The 25,229-nt window shown below is 39.6% G+C and overlaps 1 protein-coding gene across 11 annotated transcripts in view; it reads right to left on the bottom strand.

Moving 5' to 3' along the window:
- Positions 1–25,229, bottom strand: part of MAGI2 (membrane associated guanylate kinase, WW and PDZ domain containing 2) — a 717,920-nt gene that overhangs the window by 11,493 nt on the left and 681,198 nt on the right. For 8 of the 11 annotated variants that reach the window (XM_039570829.1, XM_039570833.1, XM_039570830.1 and 5 more), the window contains one exon: positions 12,081–12,219. In XM_039570829.1, coding sequence (XP_039426763.1) covers positions 12,081–12,219 — 139 coding nt within the window. Of the gene's footprint in view, positions 1–5,703; positions 5,815–12,080; positions 12,220–25,229 lie in introns of all 11 variants that reach the window. The other 3 variants (XM_039570837.1, XM_039570839.1, XM_039570838.1) reach the window with 2 other exon arrangements.

The following is a 25,229-nucleotide window of genomic DNA, read 5'->3' as shown; positions in this document are numbered from 1 at the left end:
CCATTTCAACCAAACTGTTCTAAAATAAACCCTGTATATATATTTATAAACATCAATCATTCAGTGTTGCTTCACTCCAATTCCCCCCCAAGGGCTCTATTAACAAGAACTGCAGTTACCCTTGCCTTCAGGGACAGGTTGTAACCCTTGGTAAATTAGACTTTTCCTTGAATCAGCTTAATCCATCTGCATAAATGTTGCAGGATTACTGATACTGGAAGAGCTGAAGAGTTGCAGCTTGCATGGGGCTTTTATCCTCCACAGGAAGCTCCTCACTGCTATGTCAATGTTAAGTCTGTGGACAGCTTAAGTACCAGTCTGGAGTGATGCTGCTCTAACCACACATTATCATTCACTTGGTCCTTCAGGTGGTTTGGTGCTATTTTTGACGTGCTGAGCATCTCACATATTTATCAGATCAGAGCTACTCAGGCAATATTCATCCTGTCAATAAAGAAGGTTTTATTTTTTCCTGTGTAGTCAGGCAGCAGAGTAGAACTGGAGAAACCTCAGCAGTTCTCCTCCAGAGCCACGCTGGAGCTGGAAAAACTACATTGGAAGTTACTGTATAATTAAAAAAGATAATTACTTTCAAATTAGTTTTTATTAATAGAATTAAGCCACATTAAATCATAAAAGGTGTTCATAAATATGTTAATAAAATGTGTGGTATTAATGAAAAACGTTCTGCAAAGAGTGAATAATTTAAGAGTTGGATATTACACACTTAATTAAAGTTAAATATTAAAATTATTAATTACCACAGCTAAAATGGGCGTTAACAGTAGGCACCACATTCTGTCAGGTCAATAAATAGCTCTCATTAATAAAAGTGTGTAGATAATAAATAAAATTTACTTAATATGGGAGGGATTCAGAGCATTCTGACTCTGTGTGAAATGCCCCTAGAAAGATGTTTCTGGTAGGCACTGAGGTTCTCACTTTATGAGTGAGAGCAGGATCTTGAGCAAAATACATAACTTGGTTTGAACTCAGTCACAAAGCTCATGAATAAGTAGTCCTGTTCGGCTTAGGGTAGAAGCTGCAGAAGCAGTTTAGTGTCTCTTCAGCAAACTGTTTTCAGACTGGGGGCCTTTAGGCAATGAAGGTGCAGAGCTGACTCTGGGACCACACCTGCTGTTGGGACTGTTGTAGTATCTGATATCTTTGGAATGCTGAGACAAATTTCCCTGAAAACTCTATGATGAGATGGAAGTGCACGAATAAATGAATTTTACACTGTAACATTCAGCTCCTAATAAGTAAACACAAACTACATGTTGTTAGAAAACCCAGATGTTCAAAATTCTGGGTTGCTCAACCACAAGTCAACACTCTTTATGGTCATGTTCATTAAGCATCAGTTGGAGAGTCACAGTTACCTCATATTGTCTAAGTAAAAAAACCCCACATTTCATTTTCTGGTTGTTTCCCCCCCCCCCCCCCAAGCTAGGAATAACAGGCTCTAAGAACTCTGACAGAAGCTATGACCTCTGCTAACCTTTCCATGTGGCTGGGCCACAAAGCATCAGCCAGGAGTTGCACGATGGGATGGTGGAGTGAGGACAGAGGCAGGACCAACTGCAAGTCCTTCTGTGAACAAAGCTTGCCTTCACCTTCCCAATGGTTTGAACAGCAGTTTTTTGTGTCACTCTCTGTGTGATCATTTAGACTCATCATATTTCCAATGTCAGTGAGAAGAGGTTATGAGAAGCCTTGTTAGATTAATTTAGTCTTGGGCATCATAGAGTCAGGCCACTGGCGAGGCTCTTTGACAGAGTTTGAGTGATACAGGAATATTCCTGTGTGCTTCACGCTGTTCACTTTGGTTACACAGCTCCCTGAGGCAAGGATACCATCACAGATACGTGGGGAAGCTAACTCTGAGCAAGAACAAGTTGCAGTGATGCAGTCTTGCTATGAACTGGGGACCTGTGGCAAATGAGAGGGACTGAGATAAGCATCAGGAGAGGTATTTTCTGGGGTACTATGCTGCAATTTTCTGGGGTATTACGCTGTCCAGAAGACTGGACTTGGTCCTATGGCACACTGCAAAGACATGGTAAGTGTTACTGAATTCCTATTTTACCTATTTATCTGGATTACACAAAGAAAGGAAAAACTGATGCTGTGGGACAGAGGGATGGCTGCATTCTATCAGGTTCTGTATTTCAGGCGCTTACCTTCTGGTATTGTCAACTGGATGGAAATACAGGAAGCCATGAAAATAAATGTTAGAAAAAGATTTGTGGGTGGGACTTTCCCCTTCCTCAGGAAGTCTGCTTGCTAGTTTATGTGAACCGAACGAGGGATAGTATTTGTTCATCTGTTTTATGAATTGTAGTTTAGATGTAATTACCTACACTTTACACCATATTAGTAAATCTACTCCAGAATATTATATTAGAATAATTAAGCTTTAATAATAAGAGAACTTGCTCAACAACCTTATTAATAAATCTTTGTTCAGATGTGGGGGGACACTGCCAATTTTGGTGTGGATTAGCGAAGTTTTCTTTAGTAATAATATTGAGTAGTCAACTAGGAATTTTAATCTTTTAAGTGCTTCTCAAGCATTAAATAATTAATCCCCATAACGCTCCCATGAGATAGGTAAGTAAATATTACTATCCCCATTATACAGATGGGGGAAGCCTGGATTAGGCTATTCAACTAGACTGGCCAGAGCCACTGGGAGTGTAATTGCCAAAGCAATGTTTAGGACTCAGTATTTTTGCATTTAAAAAGTGAGGAAAAGGTATTTCCTTCCTGGAAGCTCGAAGTCACTGCCAAAAAACTGAAAGTGTCATCCCATGTGCCATTCTTTCTTTCAATACTGATTTCTTCCATTTCTATATCAAGCGATGAAAGGTCTACGTATCTTCTAAAATAGAAATTTGCTGTAAGACAGAAATAACTATATGCACCCACACATACATATACACCCACTGTTATTTAATAGAAGGATGTTCTACTTTTCTGCCAGCTGCTACATATTTATTAAATACTAAAGACATGTTTGTAAAGCAGGTTTCAATATTCAATTTTGCCCTTGAATAGTTTTTACCCATAGCAATAAAATATTCTAGAACCTTTGGGAGCCCATATTCAAATTGCCTGATGGTTTTAGACCAATTTTATTAACCAGTATATTGGTTCATTTAGTTAGTACTTTTTTTTCTTTTTACACACCACGGGTTCCTGAAATTAAGTTGGTATTGCTAGAAATAAGAAGGTGGTATTGGAAATGCAGCAGGAATATGAATGAATGTTTGCAGTTCCACCAAGGTGGTCACAGGCAGAAAGGGCACTTTTCCAAAATGACTATTGATTTTTGCACTCACATCAGGTGAATGATATATGGGGTAGTTCAAGTTTCAAATAACACCCAACCTCAGCTCTGGAGATTTATAAAATGAGCATTAAAAATAGGATGAACTGGATTATTTGATCAGTACTCTGAACAGATAAGAGTATCTGCCTTCAAAGTATAGGCCAAGATGATTTAGCCATTTATTAGACAAATGCAAAAGCTTCACACATTCTAATAGAACTAGAAAAATCAGTTTGTAGCAGACTGCAAAATGGAGCTTTCTGAAGGATATAGCTATATTCAAACAATAAACCCACAGTTTAAGCTCCCAATTTTTAATATATTTTTGCAAATATAAATGCAGTGGTCACTAGTAAGGGCTACCAGACCTATGATGCAAGGAAGCACAGGCATGTATCACTTGGTCTGGATGTACCTTCCAAAATACCTGCCTCTCTCTTGTGCTACATCCAAGTTCAAGTAAGCCTGCTGATCATCTTGCAGAAGTGATTATTTATACAAAAGGGAACAATTCCTTTGGGTGAAATGTGGTCTTATAACAGACTGCACTGTGATGTTACGGTAGGGCCTCTCCTAAGGCATACTGGAATGGTTCTGCATAAGGAAATTTGACTCCTTCCTCAGTGCTCTAATGAATGGTATAACAGCCACATTTTTGGTTGGGATAAGCCCCATCAAAATGGGCTCTTTAGGAAAATCCCCTCCGAACTCTTTCATTAAAAACACCTGAAATAGAAACATTTAATAAAAATTTGACATGACATTGCTTTTTTATCAAGCAAGTATCTCAGTTTTGGTGTTGACTGGAACTAAAATGCTTTTGATTTTCTGGATACATTATACTGAGAAAAAAAATTCTGTTTCAACACTTCCTGCCAAATAAATGAGAACCATTCACAGCTGGATGACTCTGCAAAACTAACTTTAGCTATATTTATAGAGTATTTACATTTCTACTTATTTCAGGAAAAAGACTTATTTCCTGTGTATGTTTTTCTAGAGGAAGAAAAATAAAGATGATGCCCAGAAAGTTGCAGTTATAAATATGTAGAACTTCTGTTGGAACTGTAGTTCATGGAGCTGGGACTCCTGGGACAACTGGGACTTGTAAAATGGCCCTAATTCCAGCCTGGATTTTAACCTCTCTGAGCTATGTTTAGTGAAGAACAAAACAGAGGTAAGGTGAGAATACAAGGAATGGTGGAAGTAACATTTCTATATGATGCAGGAACTTCGTGGCTGGGAGGTCTCTGATGGTGACATACACACTTGAACTACATGGGAACAATTCCAAACAGCCTCTAGATGTGTCCAGCTTTGCAGCAGCAAAGCATATGGATATGTCTGTGTTCAAAAAAAAATCTTATTTCTAGACACAGATCAGAAATGAGCTCTAACTGGAAATACATTGGTTACATTACCTGGATTTGCATGCACAAGACTGATAACTTAAGGCCAGTTTAGTGCCTGGGTGCTGGGGGCAGGAATTCTCTGAGCATCACACTGGAGGAACTGCTTGAAGCTCAAATGCTGGAAGAACACTCTGGGTGTAACTCCCTTTCTATTTCCAATCTGTCTGCTTCAATGTGTGAGACTGTATAATTGCAGTAAATGTACTACGTTGTGCAAAGTCAGCAGCAGACAGAGCTGAACGCATCTGGACACTGCTGTGTTTTCTGTGATGACAGCAATCAGTAGGAAAATAGAAAAAATGAGTCTTGCTTTTCCTTTGCTTTCCAGGTATCATATCTGGGCCCTGACTCTGTATTACAAATTAGATGTATCTGAACAACCTGTGCAGTTGGATCTGATTCTATGAAGAAAATAGCCTGAAATCAAGAGCAAAGTGCTTTGCCTAAATTCAGCATAACCACAGGGTTTGATAAATGAGTACTGCCTTACAGCACATTTCAAAATGTGTTCAATTTTACATCTGTTATTTCTTCAAGGGGCTGCACATAAATATTGTTTGAGAACAGCACCTAACTTCCACCTTCATATTGCTAATATTTTTGCAAGCCAGGTGCCACAAAGAAGAGGAAAATTATGGCTTGAATGCAAAAGTTTAAGATCTTCTACCTGAAAAGTCATATTCAGAAGATAAATTTTTGTCATGAGAAAAAGTGAATATATAGCAGACCAATGCACTAGCAGCAGTGTAACATGCAAAACTCATTATTTAGGATATTAAAAGACATTTGTAGAACGCATAGCTGCTTTGATGTCTTAGATAATCGGTTATGAAAGAAAAGTCGAATACTGTAGAAACAAGTGAGCTAGCATGTAAGAAAAAGTTGAAAAATACTCTATTAACAGTTGTGAGAAACAAAATGTATTAGAAAGATAATATACATGCAGAGTTTACAAACCGTGTCTTTAGGGTGGCCCAATAAGTAGAAATATGGGGACCCATGCTTGTCACTTTTCATGCACATGGAGAGACTGGAAGGTACCATTCCTAAAGGAAGGGGAGGAACAGCCTAGGACCAATCATTAGAATTAACAGAACCAGTGACATACAGACATTTTACTATTGTTAGAGCAGAGAATTCTTAGTAAGTTTAGAACAACTGAGTAAGAAGCTTATATGTAACAGGAAAGAAGTATTTCTGTAAAGCTAAGACAAATAAGCATGCTGTAAGTCTAAATATTAGTGGATTATTGAAACTACAGTACATATATATTCAGGATATAGATTCACCTGGTCTATGGATATGGAGTACATCTTGAGGTGCTTCCTGAAGGAGTCATAACAAAGCAAAAGCAAAGGGCTTAATGCATTTAAGAACTGTGCCAATTTACTTGTATGAAAAATCCTTGTATTGGTATCAACTCTGACATTTTTGGTTTTTTTTGCTGGGGTAGTGCTGAAGCAGGAGATGAGAGTTTCTTCAAGGCCCCTTAGAAATGACTTACTGCTAAATAACTTGTAGCTTTTATCTCTTAACCATCAATTTGTATATACTGAAACTTTACTCTTCCTCCCTTAAACAGCCCAAACCGAATCTAAACTCTAGTACTGTAAAACCACCTGAGTGTAATGAACCCATGGTGTGAGCTGTGTATGCAATTTAGCATTGTGCAAAGAAACAGAGATTCCAAAAATACACACTGCAACCCCAGGACATGTCTTTTAATACAGCAAAACAAAGCAGGGGAGGACAGGGAAAGGGACCATCATTGTATAGATCCATAAAGCACCAACCATCACCACACGATGCAGATTTCTTGTCCTCCAAACCTCAATGATTCCAGTTCCCACAGCTCTGTGTATCTGCTAGTATCACAGTGTGACCTAGAATGCTCAGGGCCAGATCCAGATATCCAAGATAGGGCAACGGAAAAGTTTTCCAAAATCTCTCTGGGCTGGAGTCTCTAAAACTTGTAACTTCCTTCAGGAGTTCTTAAGCAACTTAAAACTAAGTGAAACTTGATAGAAACCTGATATCAAGCCTGACAGATGATTTTGTAGTCCTGAAAGCAGGAAGGGAAACAAATTCATTTCTTCTAGATGTTCCTCACAGGTGAAAATCAGTGGTTTTGCTCCCTCTGCACTACCAGACAGAAAGCAACCGGGGCAGGGGGTTATGCCTTGCTGGAGGGATGGAGTCCACCTACAGGTGCTAACCTGCCTCAGCCTTCCTTTACAGCCACCTTTACACCCTGTTACGCCTTCCTTCCTCAGCCTCCTTTACACCCCATTTGTGGTCATTTGATTATATGACTCATTGCTTTCAGAAACTTCTAGGAACTTATATATTTTAATGTACTATGAGTAATAAAATCTCCAGTCAGGAAAGGCCAGGAGCAGTAAGCCGGAAGAAACAATCTGCCAGGACTGCTGATGTGGGAACCTGTTAATCCATTGCTTTTCCTATTTCACATGTTCCCCCTGTTCCCTCCCTAGCCTTGGCCACTCCCTCGGTTTCTCCCTATTTGTTCTGTACCCAAATCCCGCCCAGGGACCGCCCCTGGGCCCTGACAAAACCACCCCGCACCCAGACCACGCTGTCTCTGTGCCTCAGCATTGCTGGGACGAGATGTGATTAAAGCCATCTCACACCCTCATGAGAGACCCTTCTCTGCCTCCTTTACCCCACTGCGTTGTGACGCTGCTGCTGCCAGAGCCAGATCGCGGGGCTGTCCCAAATGGACTCCGGGATGCGACTGATGGCATGGCCCTGGGAAACCCTCACTGAGCTCTCAGGGAGCAGCAGCCTGCTAGCCAGAGTGCAGTGGTTACAACATGCTGGGACTGAAACATCACAGGCTTTCCTAGGGAACTTCCTCCGAAGATATTTAGAGAAAACAGTAGCTATTCCCACAGAAAACTAGTTTTCTGGAGCTGATCAGTCATTAGAGGTAACTTGCTTCTTGCAGAACTCACAGCTGGATAGAGAGACTGATCTGTTAGTTTTACTTCCTCATTAATTTTATCATTTTGAGATTTTGTGAACAGGTTTCCCACATTTTGCCTTTAAGAATGACACTTCATCCCAGTGTTTGGCTATGCAAAGTACATGTCCTTCTCATGGTGTTTATGTAGCTATGGCTAAGGCCTGAAATACATGAGCATCTGTAATGAGGCTCCCACAGTGTGAAGAGACAGATTTTTTTTCAGAACTGCTGCACACCCAGTAGCTCCTGCTGAAGTCAGTAACCACTGAGGTAGGTGCATACACAGGAAATTAGGCAGCCACTGCAGGGAAAGTCTTGATCTGTCACTATTCAAATTGTTTTTAATGCTGGGGTGAGAAGTGCTCAGTTCTACAGTGATGATTCTGAGTTTTGTGTCCTGTGATATGTAGGAAACCTCACACTCTCTCCAGCCAGACTTCCCAGTCATTAAGTACATTTTGGGATCAGGATTCCCAGCAGTACTTCTAGTCTTTCTTGAACATTAATATGATTTCTTACTATGACTTGGTTCTCTGGAGAACACAGCTGGCAGATTATTTCCTATGAAACATGATGCTGATGTTCTTCGGCTTTGGACAAGCTGTGATAATTTACCTCCAGTAGAAGCACAGTTCCTCTGGCTATCCTTATCCTCAGCAAAACGTTCTGAGATGCTGGCTGATAAAACACCTGTTTTCTAAGCTTCCTTTGTTGCACCCTGCTGTGAAATCAGCTATAGTTTTGGAGCATTAGTCATACCCGAGCTCCTTTGCTTACATTCTGATGGTACCGGGCCTGCTACAAGGGGATTTCTGCCTCTTAAGTACTCTGGGATCTTTGGCATTTGTTTTCAACCAAAACCAGCAGCCGGAATGGACGTAAATGATGCATTTGCAGCACACCTTATTTCTTATCCTAGGTTTGAGTAGTGCTTCAGCTCAGCCAGAATTTTCCAAGTTCGGAAATGCACAGATTTCCAGGCAGTATAAACTGACATAACTCATTCAGGAGATTTACACCCTCGCAGGAGCTTGTTTTTTGTTTCCTCCCTGAGTGCTTTCTTCTTTTCAATACACACTCTTTTCTTTCACAAATCACTTTCTTATCATTGATGTATTTTCCTCAACACTGCTGTTACTGATGTCAATCACATCATCATTCAAACACTGATATTTCTTGCACTTAAGTACATACCTCCATATTTTGTACTAACAGAAACACTGCACTGGGGTTTAAAACTCAAGGAAAATCAAGAAGCTGAAGACTGAAGACAATAATGTGATGGTCTTGGCTGGCTGGTTTAGGTAGCTCTAGGTAATTAGTGCTGTGAATCTGAATGTTGCTGCTGTTGGAAAGGTCTTTAATCACAGCATTACTAAAACTGATTTGGGAAGTCCCTGACCATTTCACCTATCAGGGACTGAGAGAATATCCAGGAGAGGACCCTGGTACACTTGTGCTGTTTTCATATTTCTCCCTAGGCTTCTGCTGCACACCACCACTGCAGTCCCAATACCAGCTCTGTCCTCCAGACTTGCATTTATATACACAACTAAGTCTTATTTCCCACTGATGCTCTCCATAGCTGGACCCTGTATAAGAAATATTTATGACATGTACTTGCTAAAACAAAAAGCTGATTAATTCAGTAAAAAGAGCTCCAATTAGTCTTGTTACATCTCAACTGTAAAATTCTGGTTGAAGGAAGAGTGAGCTACTAAATATTGAGTAGTTTATCTGCTGTCCTCAGGACCACTTTGTCCTCAAGCTTACTGTCACAACCTTCTCTGCATTCAGTTTTACATTATTTTGAAAAGATGTTCTGGGGGTCTCTGACAGACATTCTTCGCAGCATGATGACTTAACCTTGAGATCTGGCCTGCTCGAGACGCTGTCTCCCATTTCAATTGGTTCTGTTTGTTAATTTCTGTTTTTAACTTCCTAGGCAGGCTGCTGTTTGAATTTACGTGTACCTTCTGTTTGTTCTTAGACTATTTCTTACACCTTTGGGAAATGACCTAGGGAGGACTTTAATTATCTCAGTTTATTTCAACAGGCATCTTCTTATTTTGCTTCCATTCTGCCTCCGGACTGGATAGAGCTCTAACACTTCTCCGCCTGCATAAAGCACAGATTAAGAACTGCAGATGTGCAGATGTTATCCTTTGCTGTCATGCTTTCTGCAGGTTGTGTGTACATTATGAAGTAACTCCTGAACACTTTTACTCCTTTTTCAGTGCAGTAGGAGAAAGGGATTTTCAAGCACAGCTACTTAGTTCTCCTCCTGTATGGAGCTGTAAGCTGGAGATGTAGCTTGGAAAATGGTCTGATGAAACAGCACTTCTTAGTAGCAACTTTTATTTCTCAGTAATCTGCATTTTTAAACAACTAATGCCAAGTATTCCAAATGCCTTTCCAAATGGTGAGCTTGGGTTTAAACAATGCCGTGAAGTCTCCTTGTTGCTTTCTGTTAACTAAAAGCTGTGTCTGGAATTCTAGTGGTCATCTTCTGTGGAAGGGAAGACTTGTGCACATTTTGGAAGATTGTTTTCCTAAATCAGTGATGATTACACTGAAGTTTTTAGGGGTTTTAGGTGGTTGGTTGTTTTTTTTTTTTTTTTTTTTTTTTTTTTTTTTTTTTTTTGGGGTGTGTGTGTGGTTTCCCCCCCCCCCCTGGAATAAAGTACATATTTATAAGATTATATAAATAATGGACATTCATTTTGGATTTAAATGCCATTTGGAGCTGGGATCTTAAGAAATTCAGATTTGGAATGGGTCTGAACTGCAACTGATTTTTTACTCATAGTAGCTTCCTGGACCTACCTTAGATTAAATTGTTTTTTGAGGAACGAGAGAACTGCTGGTATATAGTTCTGCTATTTGAGAAGGATTACAACCACTCTATCAGTCCTGGACGCTTGTTTGTTCTTTCATTAGAAATGATGCACCTCTCCCTATAAAACAGTTTTGAAGGTGACCTGAATTTCTGTTGGAGGTCTCTCTGAAAGGATTGCACACTAGTTAAAATTGGTATTAAATATCTTAGTACCATTTTATCAGAACCCCTGAAAACCATTTTGGCTTTGTTTCTACTCACCAAAATTATAGATCACTAACTTTATTACCAAATGAGTGGACTATGGCCCATCTTTTCTGCCCTTATTCAGAAGCTCTTGAAAGCAGTAAAAAATGTAGCATACACTGTCCTGAGTATTGGCTTAGCCATAGAATTAGCTCTAGTTTAGAGAAGAAAATAGTGTAATTACCATGTGTATTGACAGCTGGGAAAGAACTGACTTTCAGTGGAGCTGGCTTTAACAGAGGTAATGAATTTATGTTGGCAACAAAGGCTCACCTGAACCTACAGTTACGCCTAAGTATTTGAATTTTTATGTGACTCTCATTTCTGACTCTAATGGGAAAGCATTCTGGAACTTCAAAAGTAACAGTAAAGAAGTTTAATAGAGTTTTTGACCTCCTAGCATAAAGAAGTCAAGGACTTTTCATTAAAATAATAGCCCTTTTCCTGAGATATTTAAGGCCCAGAGGTGCACATCATAGACGTTATGTAAATATATGAAATTGTTGCACCATACTATAGAGTAAGCCCTGATTCCAGTTTTAAAAAAGAACACTTCATCTTTGAAATTACCTTTGGATAATTTACTTTTACTTCTTGTCATTTCTATTATGAAATAAGGTTTCTATATTGCCTAAGTGACTCACACATTTTGAAATACTTAAAAAACTCCCAGAAGTCCCTCTGAAACAAAACATAAGAAGAACGAATCCTGTTTTCTCACCAAAATGAGCAAAATCTCATGTTTTAAATTCAGAACTGGGTTCTAACTGATCATCCATGTATTTTGTCAGAGAGAATACAATGGGTGAAGCTGTCAAAGAAAGGAGTACATTCTTGATAATGCTTTGAGGTTCAACCTGAGGCGCTCAATTGCATGGCAACAAGATCATCTGCTGTGACTCAAAATGTGCAGAGAAGTACCAATAAAGGAAGAAAAGGAGAGTTTATGGGCAAATCAGCAACTCCCAGCACACTCAAAGATGTCCCCTAAGAGGTGTGTAGTGCTTCCTCCAATGCACACCTTAAAAGCCACTGCCTATGTCGGGAGGTCAGCAGACTGCGATGTACACACACCTACGGGCTTGGCTAAGGAAACACTTAAGAGTAAGTCCACCTCTATTCAGGTAAGCACTTAAGCCAATAGTTAATGTGCTCCAGGAAATTACAATATATAAATATCTGCAACTGCTACTTAATTCAAAAGCAATAGAATTAATTTATGTGGAGTCATGCACATACAAAAATGTAAAGATGAAAACCCACCATATTCTGGGACCTGGCCTGTTCCACGTTTCAACAACAGTCGCACTCTCCTGCCACCAGACTTGATTAGCTCTATTGCTCTGGCATGTGTCATGTCCCTTGTGCTTTCTCCATTGATTTCAATTATTTGATCTCCCACCTGTCAGGTAAGAAGAATATTGAGTCAGACAGAATTGCAGTAAAATGAGCGTTTCAGAAGGAGACATATTCAATGGATCACAGGTTACTTGAATGACAGACAGACACATCAAGGTAAATTTGTTCCTGTCTATCTCAGGAATATTGCTGGCAGATCAAATAACCTCCAAAGTGGATTCTGAATATGGTATATCAAATGCTGCTTGTCTTCTGCTGAAATCAGTGTAATGCCTTTGTAACTTGCCTCACATCTATGTGTAAGAGGCTTTGGTGAATTGCTTGATAAGGTGGAATCACTGGAACATTATCTGTGCTACTCTGTAACATGCAGTGCTGTGTGAGCCTAAGAAGAACTTTGTTGCACTTGCTGTTCTCATAGAGAAAAGAGAGGTTTAAAGCACAAATATAAACTTCCATAATTTGAATTTCCGAATCTTGGCAGTAAAGTTTCACACCAAATTAAGAGTAGTTATGAAGCACGCTATTAAACAAAGAAAGGTTAGTGCTTTGACACAGGACAGGCAGGTTTGCTGGAGTTCAAAGAGTATGCTTTGAACTATTTAAGCACAGGAGCCTTTTGCTGGGAGTCAGCACAGCTTGTGGCTGAACTGTCTAGTTAGAGCAGCTGACTCCAGGATTCTGATTATGGATTCTGCCACTCATCTCCTGGCCAGATTTCCAGTCAGTGTTGGAAAAGAAAAATTATTATTTTTCTGCTGCTATTTCTATAGCAGTAAAACGTGGCACTGATGTCTGCATCTCTCATCCACCTCAATTTCCCTGGCTTTGCCTCCAGCCTGCATGTTTTGGTTTTGGCTGGCTTTCCATGCTGGAAACCTTCTCCTTCAGTAGGGGAGCAGTTGCTTTCCACTGTGCCTCGTCAGCGCAGCAGAGAGCACATGTTGGGAGCAGCACTGTACAGCCTGTTGTGATACCCCTTGGTGAGAGCCTGAAACAAGCAACACAGAGAGGTGACATGTGAGCCTCGTGTCCATAGCACCACAGCCTTTGGAGTTGGTGTTTTGCAGAAGCCTCCCAGCCCCACTGGAAGGGTGACCCCAGTGAACCCAGAAGGAGGGATGCTCTCCTGGTCCTGGTAGAGGTGCAGGTCCAGGTGAAGGGCAGCCAAGAGTGGGGCATGAGGGCCCAGCTGAGTGGGTCAGCATGCTCATTTATCAGTGCCAGAGGAACACATCTGTTCAGCGGGATCACATCTGCCTCAGTGTGCACCTATGCCTTCCTCACATTGTGTTTTCACTACACTAAAACAACTAAAACATCCTAGAGAGGAGATTATACAGACTTAAAAGTGATGGGCACTTCCTTTTCCCCTTACAAGACTGTCGTAACAAAACCAGCTCTTAGCTGGCCTTCGACATTGAAATGTCTTCTATTTTGTATGTTTTCTTTGCTACAACTGTACTTCTGTCAGCTAAAAGTGTAATCCTTCAGAGGTTTTACTTCTTTCCTGAGTCTGAAATATAGTATTTACCAAATAAATGTGCACAATATGAAATGTCAACACAGCTCCTAGAATCAAAGAAATTGAAAAGGATGTCAAGTTATCTAGTCCTCACTTTTGCTCAGAGACACAAAGAATGCTAGTAGAAGTACTATGGAAGTGTTTTTCAATAGGAATTCATACTTTGTCAATAGCATCCTCCCAGGATCCTGTATGCAACCTCTGCTGGTACTTTGCATAGCTAAAAAGCCATTGATACAAATAAAACATATTAGCCTTGATATTACACTTTGTAAATGCTGCAGAATGAACAGTGGGGGGAAAAAATTAGAATTATTTTGTGCAGGATTATTTTTGTAGCACAAATTGCTTCCTCAGCAGATTTTCTCTCTTTAAAAGAATGCATTTGGTTGTACCATGCAGTAAACAATTTAAAATATTTCTGATGACCTTCAGGCCAGATTGGCACACAAGCCAGGTGTTCTCTGGATCATGGTGAGATCTCCCCCAGGACTGGCCATACAGGGCTCTCTGCAACCCCCTGACTTTTGGAGAATGCAGTTGGTGCACACACTTGGAGCAAAAAGAGAAAATCTGTGTTACCACTCCTGTAACACACACAGAAGACAGATTTGTAGCAACCCCACAAGGATATTAGTCAGGCCAAAGACAGTGAAAATTCAATGAGTTTGGGAAAACCTGTTTCTAAATGTCATGAAACAATTAAACCCCGTAAAAATCCTGTAAAAGTAAAGTCAGATTTTCAGAAGGCTTGAGGACAGCTCTTTTTTTTGTGCTACATTGCCTGGGTAGACCATATTTTGGAGAAGGTATTTAAAATGTTCTTGTTAGCATGTTTTGAGAGAAGTGCCAGATTAGATCAAATGAAAGAGGTGTTTTTAACACTCCTTAATGAGTAGCTTTTAAAATGAATACTGAAAGCTGTGTAGAGAATGTACAGTCCTTCAAATAAAATTCTCTGCACTGCAGAGCAAAAAGACAGAAAGATTTTAATACAGTTTAATATGTAAAAAGGTTAAGTTAATGTCACATTTTTCCCTTGCTGTTTGCCTTTCTTCTGTTTCAATTGGTCACTATGCAGGAACAATCTTGTATTAATGTAACCTTTTCTCTGTTTCTATGAATTTGAAATTGTTTTTCTCTGTAGGCAGCATGTAGCTGATTTGATATTTCCTTTCAATATAAAATATTGTAGTTGATTTGATATTTCCTTTTCTTATAAAATATTATGTGCAAATAACTTGGGAAAGCTGCAAAAAAAGGGCCAGCACCTTGGTTATGTGACTGGAGGGGAGAGAAACATGTTTGCAAAAATTAGGTGCTCTGAAATCTACATCAGAAAGGGTGAGACCAGAGGTATAATGAATAGTTGCAGGAGCAGTGGGTTAATTGTGTTCCTTGCTTTTGTGTCTTGTGGCTGACTGATGTACAGCTGAATTATACTGCCTTTGCAGCACAAGCCCAGCTCTGATTACAGGAGAAGACAAGGAAGAGTTGTCAACACTCTTAACCTCGAGAAAAGCTTCGATTAGACTTTACACTCATATCTGAAAATTCATACAAAAGAGAAAAGGCTGAGGAGTGGTTCCCCATGTGTCAACAATGTACAATTCTTGGGGTTTTTTTTTGCAGTTAAACCTTGTTAACCTCCCCTTCCTTTTCCTTCATATTGTAGATTTTCTTATGGCTGATATGGGAGGAAACCCTGCTGTATATTTCCTCTTTGTCCAGGCATTCATATGTGCTTTCTCCCTCAACTTTGCTATTGTGGAATAAATTTTTAGATTTGTGGAGCTATTTCTGTCTTTTCTAAATCCAGTGATTTTTTAAGAGGATCTCAGATATACCCACATATTGAAGATGCACCAAGATGAGGTCAGAGGTAACTGCAAGCATAAAATCAGTGTCTGGTACATGGGATCCTCATTTCTCTTTTTAGGATCAAAAGTTGACTCCTGCAGTTTATACAACACAGAATTGCTCTGTACTTCTCTTCTGGATCCTTCCATGCCTATTTACAGTCTCCAAACTGGAGATCTTTTGAAGATGGGGGGTAGGTAGAACAGATCAAAATGGTAACATCTTTCCACACTTACTAATAATGTTCCCAGAACAAATCCTTTGCCTTTTTTTAACACACCAGATTTGCAACTCATAGTCAGTTTGGATTCTCAGATACTCCCCAGCAGTTATCTCCTATTTTACATTATGCATCTGATTTCTCTGCCCTAAACTGAGCACAATGCACCTTGGCGAATTTTATCAGATTGACTGCTTTAGCATGAAATTTTTATTTTGAAATAGCCTGTTTCTCAAAGTCTTCTTAAACTCCCTATGAATAGTGACACACTGGCATCAGTAAATTTTGTTTTACTATTTATCAGTAGGTGTCCAATTATTAATGGAATATTGAACTGAGTTGGTTTCATCCCAGACCCCTCAGAACCACGCTTGTAATTACTATCAAGGAGCAAACTGTTCAGAGCAGCCTTTGAGAGGAATTATTGTCAGTAACCACTTTAAAAGAGATTCTACCTAGAGCCTTTTTCCTCATCCTTTTTATGTGAATTTCACAGATGGTAGTGTTGAAAGGTGAAAAGAAGATTGTGCATTCTCCTCCCCCTTTTTCCACTTAGAAATAAGAATGAATATCAGACATAAGAAAGGAAAATTAGACTGGTGTGACAAGATTTGCTTTCCACAATTCGTATGTCAGTGAACTTTCTCAACTTTTTGATAACTTGTCACAGATTATTTCTGAGTACAAAAGTTAAAGGAAATTTTCTTTATTTGACTTCAAAAATAGGGGATATGTTTTGCTTTCTCTAGTCTACTTCTTACTTTCTTGTCCTCCATGAATTCTTGGACATAATTACTAATAGTCTATAAATTTATTTCCCTTAGTCATTGAGCATACATGAACATCAGCAAGTTCTGCAAACTTGAATCTAAGTATGCTTTAAGCAGTTCTCTCCTTATTCTGATTTATACTAATTTTTCTTTGTTTATGTTTTTTCTGAACATTTCAATGGAGACTGATACAAAAAACCCCCACTGAATATTTCAGCCATCTCCACATTCTCATCAGGCAGTGGACCTCTTTTTTCCCAGTTCTTCATGTTTCTTTAAATATATTTATGTTACCTTTCCTTGTTCCTTTTTAAATTTCTTTGCAGACTGTTTGGATATAATTCTGTCACTTTTAATCTTCCCTCTTCATCTAGTGGGTCACCAACCACCAAGCTGGTGTTGCAGCATCAAGCTTTGAGTGTCTAAATATTTTAGTGGGTATAACCCTGTGGCATTATTTTCTTTTGTGGAAAGTCACACATTTCAATATCAGACAGCTATTTTTAATAGGCATTTCAGCAAGATGCCTTCTGTGAACATATGTAGCTTTTCAGATGAAACATCAGAATACTTTAAAAGATAAACTTCAGTGTAGCAACGTTATTGTTTTGCGTGGAATTTAGGTCCTTGGTCATGTTACAACTTTTGATTTCACTTCTGTTAAGAAATTAACAGAAAAAACAATTCCCTAAATCTGGAGAGTGGGCCTTCCCTATGATAATACCTTCAGCTCCCATGCCATTCATGTGAAGTGTTTGCATGACACCCTGAAAGGACACATGCATGCTAAATACCATGATTTAAACCCTCAAGCAGCAGGGAAAGAATTTGAGAGCACAGCCATTTAGATGTAATACTTCAACCCCACAAAGACACGGACTACATTCACATTCTTTAATAAATGTAAATAATAAACTTTAATTCGAAGGTGTCACAGCATGGGATCCATGCACAGAGCTGCGATGAGCCCTTGGCAAGGCTGGCGGCTGTTGGGTGGCCAGTCATGTGAACCAGATGGATGGACCCTTTCCCAGCCCCAACAGGGAAGCCCTGCAATTTGGGACACTCCCCAGGCTGGCATGTTACTCTGGTGTAACATTCCTGGCAGTCTTCAGCAAAGACTACAAAGCAGGAGTGATCTACTGCTATGTCCTCCAGATGTTCTCAGCAGCTTATGCGTGTTGGCCTGGGAAGCTTGCCTGGCTGCTGCCTGAGCTGTATTTATTCTGAAGAAACATGCTCTTTGCATCTATGAATCTGGAAATTTTATACATGCTGATTTTGTGTTGTGTTTCTTTCTTCCTAAAGAATATGACCATTGCTGAATTTCCATGCTGCTTGGGATATATGCCTACCCAAACCCACTGGTTCTTCTCCTGACCCAATGCCACTTGGTAAGCAGAACGCTCCTCTATTATATTCTTACAATGGGCAAGCACAAAGTAAACACTGAATGCTTCACCCCCTTAATGTTTTGAAATTTGAATATTAATTATTTGAATGTAATTATGAAAGTAGTTTGTGTGTATGGAAAATGTTTCTTTAAAAAATCTGTTTCAGTTCAAGTTAATTCAAATGCTCCATCCATGTGTAAGAACAACTGAGCTATAAAATTGGGCAACATGTTTCTAGCTATAATGAGAAGATAATATTCCTAAGGAATGTTTAAGTGACATCACTATTGATAGGTTAATTAGAAAGAAAATTGTAAAGCTTCTCCAAATCATTAGAATAAAGTGCCTCTAGTACACGTGGGTTCATCTGCAGAGCCTTTGTTCTGGCCATATTTTATAGCAATTATTACTGGTCTTGTTAAAAAAAGCTGACCATACATGCAAACAGAGTTTCAGAAACAGGGTGAACCAGAAGGGAAACATGTACAGCTTTAATGTAGTAAAGAGACTTTTCCTTGCTTGAGTGTGCTTTTAAACTACTGATGTGAGCGTTGTGTATGTTTGCCTCCATTGGCACGTAAGGAACAGTCTCTAAGCAGGTGTATGGTTCCCAGTTGCATGAAATTAAATTAATTGTGTATGCACATTTTCATTCTATGTTAAATCTAATGATAAAAGCAGCCTCAAATGATTTGTGTGGAGGGCATTTCTATCTGTCATTTTATTAATGCATTTTATAATTAAGCCTCAGGAAAGAGACTAATCACACTTAATTATTTTTATATGGGCATTCTATTTTTATAACTGAAACACTTTTTACATGTTATTTGTTGCTGTTGTTAGTGTCAATTGGTCCAAATAGCTGAAAAATTGTCTGTACTTGGAGACCAAATGGCAATTCCAGAGTATCTATTTTGGTGAATTTCCAAGTACTGTCAAGCCCTAGTATCATTGCCTGGAGTTAGGCACAGGCTGGGTATCTGCTGTGCAAATTTCCTCACAGCAGAGAATCTGTACTGCCTGGAAATCCCAGGGGTAATATGTAGCCTGAGCAAAGCTGTGGGGTTTTGGTCATCTTGGACTCCCTCCAGTGCATTTTAGGTACGTGCGCTCAGATGTCTCAGCAGGAGACAAGGTATTTGTCTTTGGGGAAATTACAATTACATGTCCCATGCTGCTTTTGAACCAACTGCCCATAAAGGTTCAGAGTGAAAAAGTCTCTTTTTCTGTGGCCAGCCAGCTATTTAAGCAGCTGTGGCTTCTTATCCCTGGAAATGCCAGGCCCTTTGTTCCCACAGAGACACAGTCTTGACTCCTGCCCAAAAGAAGGGGAAAAGAGTGGCCATGGGACATGGTGCAGAGCAAGAAAAGGCCTTCACACCACTCCTCAGCAGGAGCTCTAGCTTGTTTCTTTTCACTTTTTTACCCTTTCCTGAGAGAAAGAGTAGTGCTATTTGAGAAAGAGAGCTTGGGAAGAGGAAAATGTGCATGCCTGATTGTCTGCAGAGAATGGGGAGTGTAAGAGGGAAAAATGGAGTTTGCAGTTATGGGTCATGCAGTTATGACAAGACAGCAAAGTGGACTTCTGGTACTACAGTACACTTGATGCCTTTCACAACATTGCTGCAAAATAATCCATGTATATGTGAAATAAATCTGTCAAAGATAAAATGAAAAAGCATTGTCCTCCTGGATTTGATATATTATTACTTTTTTAAAACAGAGGTGGGATAACTCAGTGTGGCATAATGTAATATTAATAACATGTACTTCACCTTTACAATCAGGGATGGGAACCAATAGAGACTATGAGAAAGGAAGAAGAAAATTTTCTGGTGTCTTCTTGATCAGGCAGTTCCCATCAGGCAAAAGCAAATTCAAGTTCTGACAAGCTGCTTTTATAGATCCTACATAGAAACCTGGGCATGGAGATTGTGTCATCCAAAGTTGCATCCATGCAGCAAAAGAGAAAAGAACATAAACCTTTACAAGATAAAGATAAAACCACAAAAAAATTTTGAGGAGGAAAAATGCTGAAATGTCAGATCTAGGAAGGTATTTTCAAGCATACCAGAGGAACAGAGCCTGTCAGATCTCAAAAGATAATTTGGGCACAAGGTAGAAAAGACTGCAGAAAACAGATTAATTCTTTGCATCAATGTTCACTGAAGAGGAGGGCAGCAAAACTCCTGCAGAGGGTCTGCTCACTGCAGGGTTGAGTGAGGAACTGACTCCAACAGCAGGGTCAGTGGCAAAGATTTTATAACAGACTGATGAAATGGATAGTGAGAAACCACCAGAAGTAGATTACTTTTATCCTCAGTTCTAAAGGAATTTGGATATGAAGCTGCTTCAACTAGTAGCTGTAGGACATAATCTACTGCTTAAATCAGTAAATTGCTGAATTTCAAAGGAATGGGAAGTGGCAAGTGTGACACCAGTCTTTAAGAATGGTCTTGGAAAGTAACCAAGCGAGTCTCATGTTCAATTGAGCAGATGGAAGGAAGCAATAAGGATGGTGAGGCTTAGCTGGCACATGGATAATGATGATACAGTAGGAAAGGGTCAGTGTGGCTATTGTAGAGGGAAGCCATTCCTCACATATCTATTGCAGGTCACTGCAGCTCTCAATGACTATATATATAAATGAGATCTGGTTAGTATACTGACATTTTCCGAAAGCTTTTAATAGTAAAGTCTTCAATAGAGGCTCTGGTGTGGGATGAAAAAGAATAGGGTCTTCTAGGCAGGAGATTAAATTCTAGGAAAAAAATGCTTTAAATAAGTGGTCAATTTTCACTATCAAAAGACTTTACCACAGTGATTATTCTGTTCAGCATACTTGTAAATGGTGTGGGGAAGAGGTGATAGGATTTGCAGACGACACATTACCATGCAGTATAATCAAATCTAAAGTTAAAAGCTCTAAAAAGAGATGGCACAATTCGGTGTGCTGAAGCAGCATTTGAAGTCCAGTGGTGCTGAGTGCTAAGCACCAAGTATAGTACATGTGGAAAACTGCCTACACCATCACTCTAAGTCAGCCATCACCCCTGAAGAGACAGATCCTACAGTCCTTGTGCTTAGCTCACTAAGCTGAAAATGTCAGCACAGCCAAAAAGCCAAACAGAATACCAACTGCTAGAGGCAGAGTGAAGAGCAGAGGAGAAGCCACGGCTGTGTCATTTAGGAACACCAATATCCTGAAAACTGTGGATTGTTCTGGTGCTTCCACATCCAAATGAATGTGATACATTAAGAAATGGTTTGGAAGAGGCCAATGAGGCTGGTCGGGGTAAAGAACAGCTCCCTTTTGATGCAAGATGAAATAGACTGGTAAGGTTCCGTGGGAAAAAGATGGATATGATATAGGTCAGTAGAATAAAGAATGATATGGAGAATGATGAAGTAAGGTTATTATATTGTAACTACAAAAAAAAAAAAGGTTTTTTTTTCAAACAATGCAAGCATTTAAACTTGGAATCCACTGGCATAGGGTATCTGGAATGTCAAAAGCATGAGTACATTCAAATAAATGGCTAAAAAATAGTCCTAATACTGAGTTCTAACATAGAAAAATCTATAAACTTCTGGCTGCCAGGGTGTTGGATGTTATACGCAGTGAAGAATCATTTCATTCTTGTCCTACATTCCTTTTCTAAGCATCTTTTACTTGTCCTTGGAGTGAGGATACTAGGCTGGTGGGCCATAGGAATGGGCCTCATATCTTTATCCTTTTACTGTCAGAGATGACCTCTCCCAATTTCAACTTGACGTGGTTTGGGAAAACACAGAAGAGAAGTCGATGCCTGTGTCACTCCTGTTGCTGGACAACATGTTTTAGTTAACAGAGCAGCATCATGTGGTGTGCTCATTTTTTTTCTAACACTCTTAATTTTTAAGTTAGGGTTAATTAATTTTTTAGACTTGAAAACCTTCATAAATATGCTATAAACCCCAGATTTAAATACCATGCTTGCCTGCCAACTAAGTATTTTAGTCTTAAAATTTAATACTAAACTATTTTTATCAAGATTATTAACTTGTTTTTTTTTCACAGCTGGCTTGAAAGATTTTGCTACTAGGCATAAAGGATGCTTTGAATGTGCCAACCTGAATACATTTTGCAATACTTTGTTAATTAAGTGTGTGAGAGGAATACCTCTCCTTACCTTTCTGCAAACAAGTTCTAAAAAACACACACAAATTTTTGGAGATCTGCTGAATAATAGTTCACCTACAGTTAATTCGCTCTCGATTTATTAAGCTTTTTTACTGTCAAAATATATTCAGGATCCCCGAGGGCCTTAGTTTGCATTTCTTTGTTGTGCAGACAGTAGAATGTTGATCAGCTTTATGCCTGCATGTCAATATATTCTTCCATGAGTTCTGCCAATTACACTAACCCAGCACTGAGCTCCTCTTGCCACAGGCTGGCATCCAGCTCATACTCTTGAGTATCCCAGTTGAATTCTCTGAGTTCAGATCAATCACACCTAGTCTTACTACAAGTGAGGTTGGACAGTGATGTATGTAGTAGGGAATTGGAGTGTGAATTAGATTACCCCAAAGGGACATGCAATTCGGTGGGAAAGTATAGCTAACATCTTCCTGTGCTGTTCAGATGGATCACAAATCACAGAATAAATGGATGGGACTAAGAATATCTTTGTCTTTTTGTTCCATTGTAATGACAATGTTGACATTCACTGAATGCTTATCATGAAGGTACGATTTATATTACTGCATAAAGAAAGCCAGGTATGCTGCAGGTTTTAAGAGTAAGTGATGCTTAGTAGAAAAGATGGGCTACTTGACTGGCATGAATCACTCCATGGGCATTTGTCTTCCAGATGGGTGCACAAGACCTAAGTCAAGCTGCTGCTGGTGGAGCACTGTATGCTCCTGGAATGTACTTCTGCCCCTGATGTGTGGGATAATTCCAAATATTAGTGACTTTTCAGTGTGGTTTCTGACAGCCTTCTCAAGCCCTCACTCACATCAAGAGTTCAGCAGCTGAATCCTTACTGTGCCTAGCACACCATGTGGAGAAGACCTTTTTTAGCTCTTAGGACCTATCACTGCTCCTTCTACCTTTGTGTTTGCTGTGACTAGAGGAAACTTGCAAGAGGCTTTCCAACAGTAATATCCACTTTCCTCCAATATTCTGAACATAAGACTTCACTGTTTTTTAGGACCTGGAGAACCTGGGGATTTTAATGAGTCATTGAGCAGTATGTCAGTCTTGTGCTTTCTTTTCAATACAAAATAGGATTCCAAAGTTTGCTATAGCAGAAATTAAAGATCAAGCATTCCCTTGCTGCAGCTTTCTTGATTGGATAAAGAAATGTCTGTATCTGTCACCTACTCTTTACTGTGTGACAACCCTTTCTCTCTTATTTTTAACGCATTTTGCTCTAATCACCCTCAAGCTGAGCTGAGCTACTTCTTGCTAACTGTACTTACTGATTGCAACCTTAGGTGTTTTCCACTGCAGACTGTAGGAAATCATCCTTTAATGTGGGGCTAATCACTGATGGAGCATCCCGAATAGATGCTCTGTTCTTCATTAACAAGAAATCTTGGAGAGGCTCTATGCTAGTGCAGAGTCAGTGCAGATTGTGGGGTCTGCATGGCCAAGTGCTCTCAAGGGTTTCCATTTACTGTAGAGTAAGAAATTGTACATTCTTCCTTTTGAGCTTTGATTTGATGGTCACGGACAGAAAACAATCAGTCCTGTTGATCAGTGCTTTTTCATATTTACCCATTTTCCATATTCCTTTAGCAACAGGGCTATAAACAGCTGAGATAACCCTGTAAAGACTTTGTCCTGGAGGGACAGAAGAAACACAACAATAATGCATGGAGACCAGAATCACAAAGATTAGAAGGTTCCTCTGTGTGAGATTGCAGGAACTGCATGTGGTTTCTGGTACAAAATTTGGTTGTGCAGTGGGAATCTCACAAGACATTACATGGCATCCCAGCCATTTCTGTTGGATTTTGTTATCTCTGGGATGCAAGACAACAGCAACTAAAAAATAATTTTTAAAAAGAATAAGGATATTTTGCATGTTTATATGGACTTAGCGTCTATGGAAGCTGTATTACGTCCAAGCCCCAGAAAGGGAATGATTCCTTATTTGGTGGAAACAGACAACTGATCTATTAAGAACCTAGAAATCAAGGGCTGCAAAAAAGAGATACAGTGATTAAGTGACTAGATGAACACCAAGCTAAATGTGTGCAATACATTAGCAATAATGAAAAGTGAAATGGAAAAAAATAACAATGAAAACAAGAGAGAGATTTCTGTTTTGCAGAAGTCCACCGAACCCAGAACAACGTAATTGATTTCGGGGTGCCCTGACTTGAGATGTTTGGAAATGTCATACTTCAGGGAGACAGGTTCATGTTACCTTGTTAAATTCCACAGTTATACAGCATTTACAGAGCCCAGATGCCTACATACCACCTGCTCCTTTGAGAAGCCTGAAGCATCTTAACGGTAATGAATTTATTCTGTGAGACATAGTTAGCAATAGCCAACTATCACATGCCACTCTACCGTTCAGAAGCCTGGACTCCAGACTTTTCCAAGGGGAATTAAAATAATGTCTCTTATGGCTCAAGAGAGGGATTTAATACCAGATTACAAGTCTCATAGGCACTCTGTCACTCTTTTGCACATATGATTTAGGACACATACAAAGGGGAAAACGTCAATTTTGAATGTTGTTGAATCCTCATACATGGGTTTTGACAGTAGTTTTAAATGCAGTACTTATGTCCTCCCTGATTTGAAACTTTAGTTCTGTTTCCTTCCAAATAAGAGACAGACTCTCTTTCTGCCTGCCTTTTTTGGCCCCTGGTTCTTGAACAGCCAACTCTCCCCTTCTGCTAGGGATAATTCTTGGTGTGGGTGGATGAAGGTTTCTGAACAACCTTCATAAGATTAGTGTGAGCTTTATTATTATGGGAAATTATTAAATACACAAACTGTGCTGGTTTGCAGAATGCCATGAACCTGACCACAGCATAGATTGCTGACTGGTGAGAGCATCACTGTGCTGGTCACTCGGCAAGCTGGAACAACCAAGCAAGGCCACACAGACTCTTATGCAACAACGCAGAAGCTCATAATTGACACTGTAGGAGCCTCCTGTCCATTGTGCCTGGTTTTATCTCCCGCTGTGTACAACTCAAACAAAAAGAGGGATGAAAGCCAGAGAAAAGCAACAAACAGGAAAAAAGACTGAAGAGTCAAAGCAGGACTGCAGAGCA

Source organism: Corvus cornix, chromosome 1A, assembly GCF_000738735.6.
Source record: "Corvus cornix cornix isolate S_Up_H32 chromosome 1A, ASM73873v5, whole genome shotgun sequence".
NCBI lineage: Eukaryota > Metazoa > Chordata > Aves > Passeriformes > Corvidae > Corvus > Corvus cornix.
Note: the sequence above shows the minus strand (reverse complement) of the source record. Positions and strands in the feature narration are given on the sequence as shown.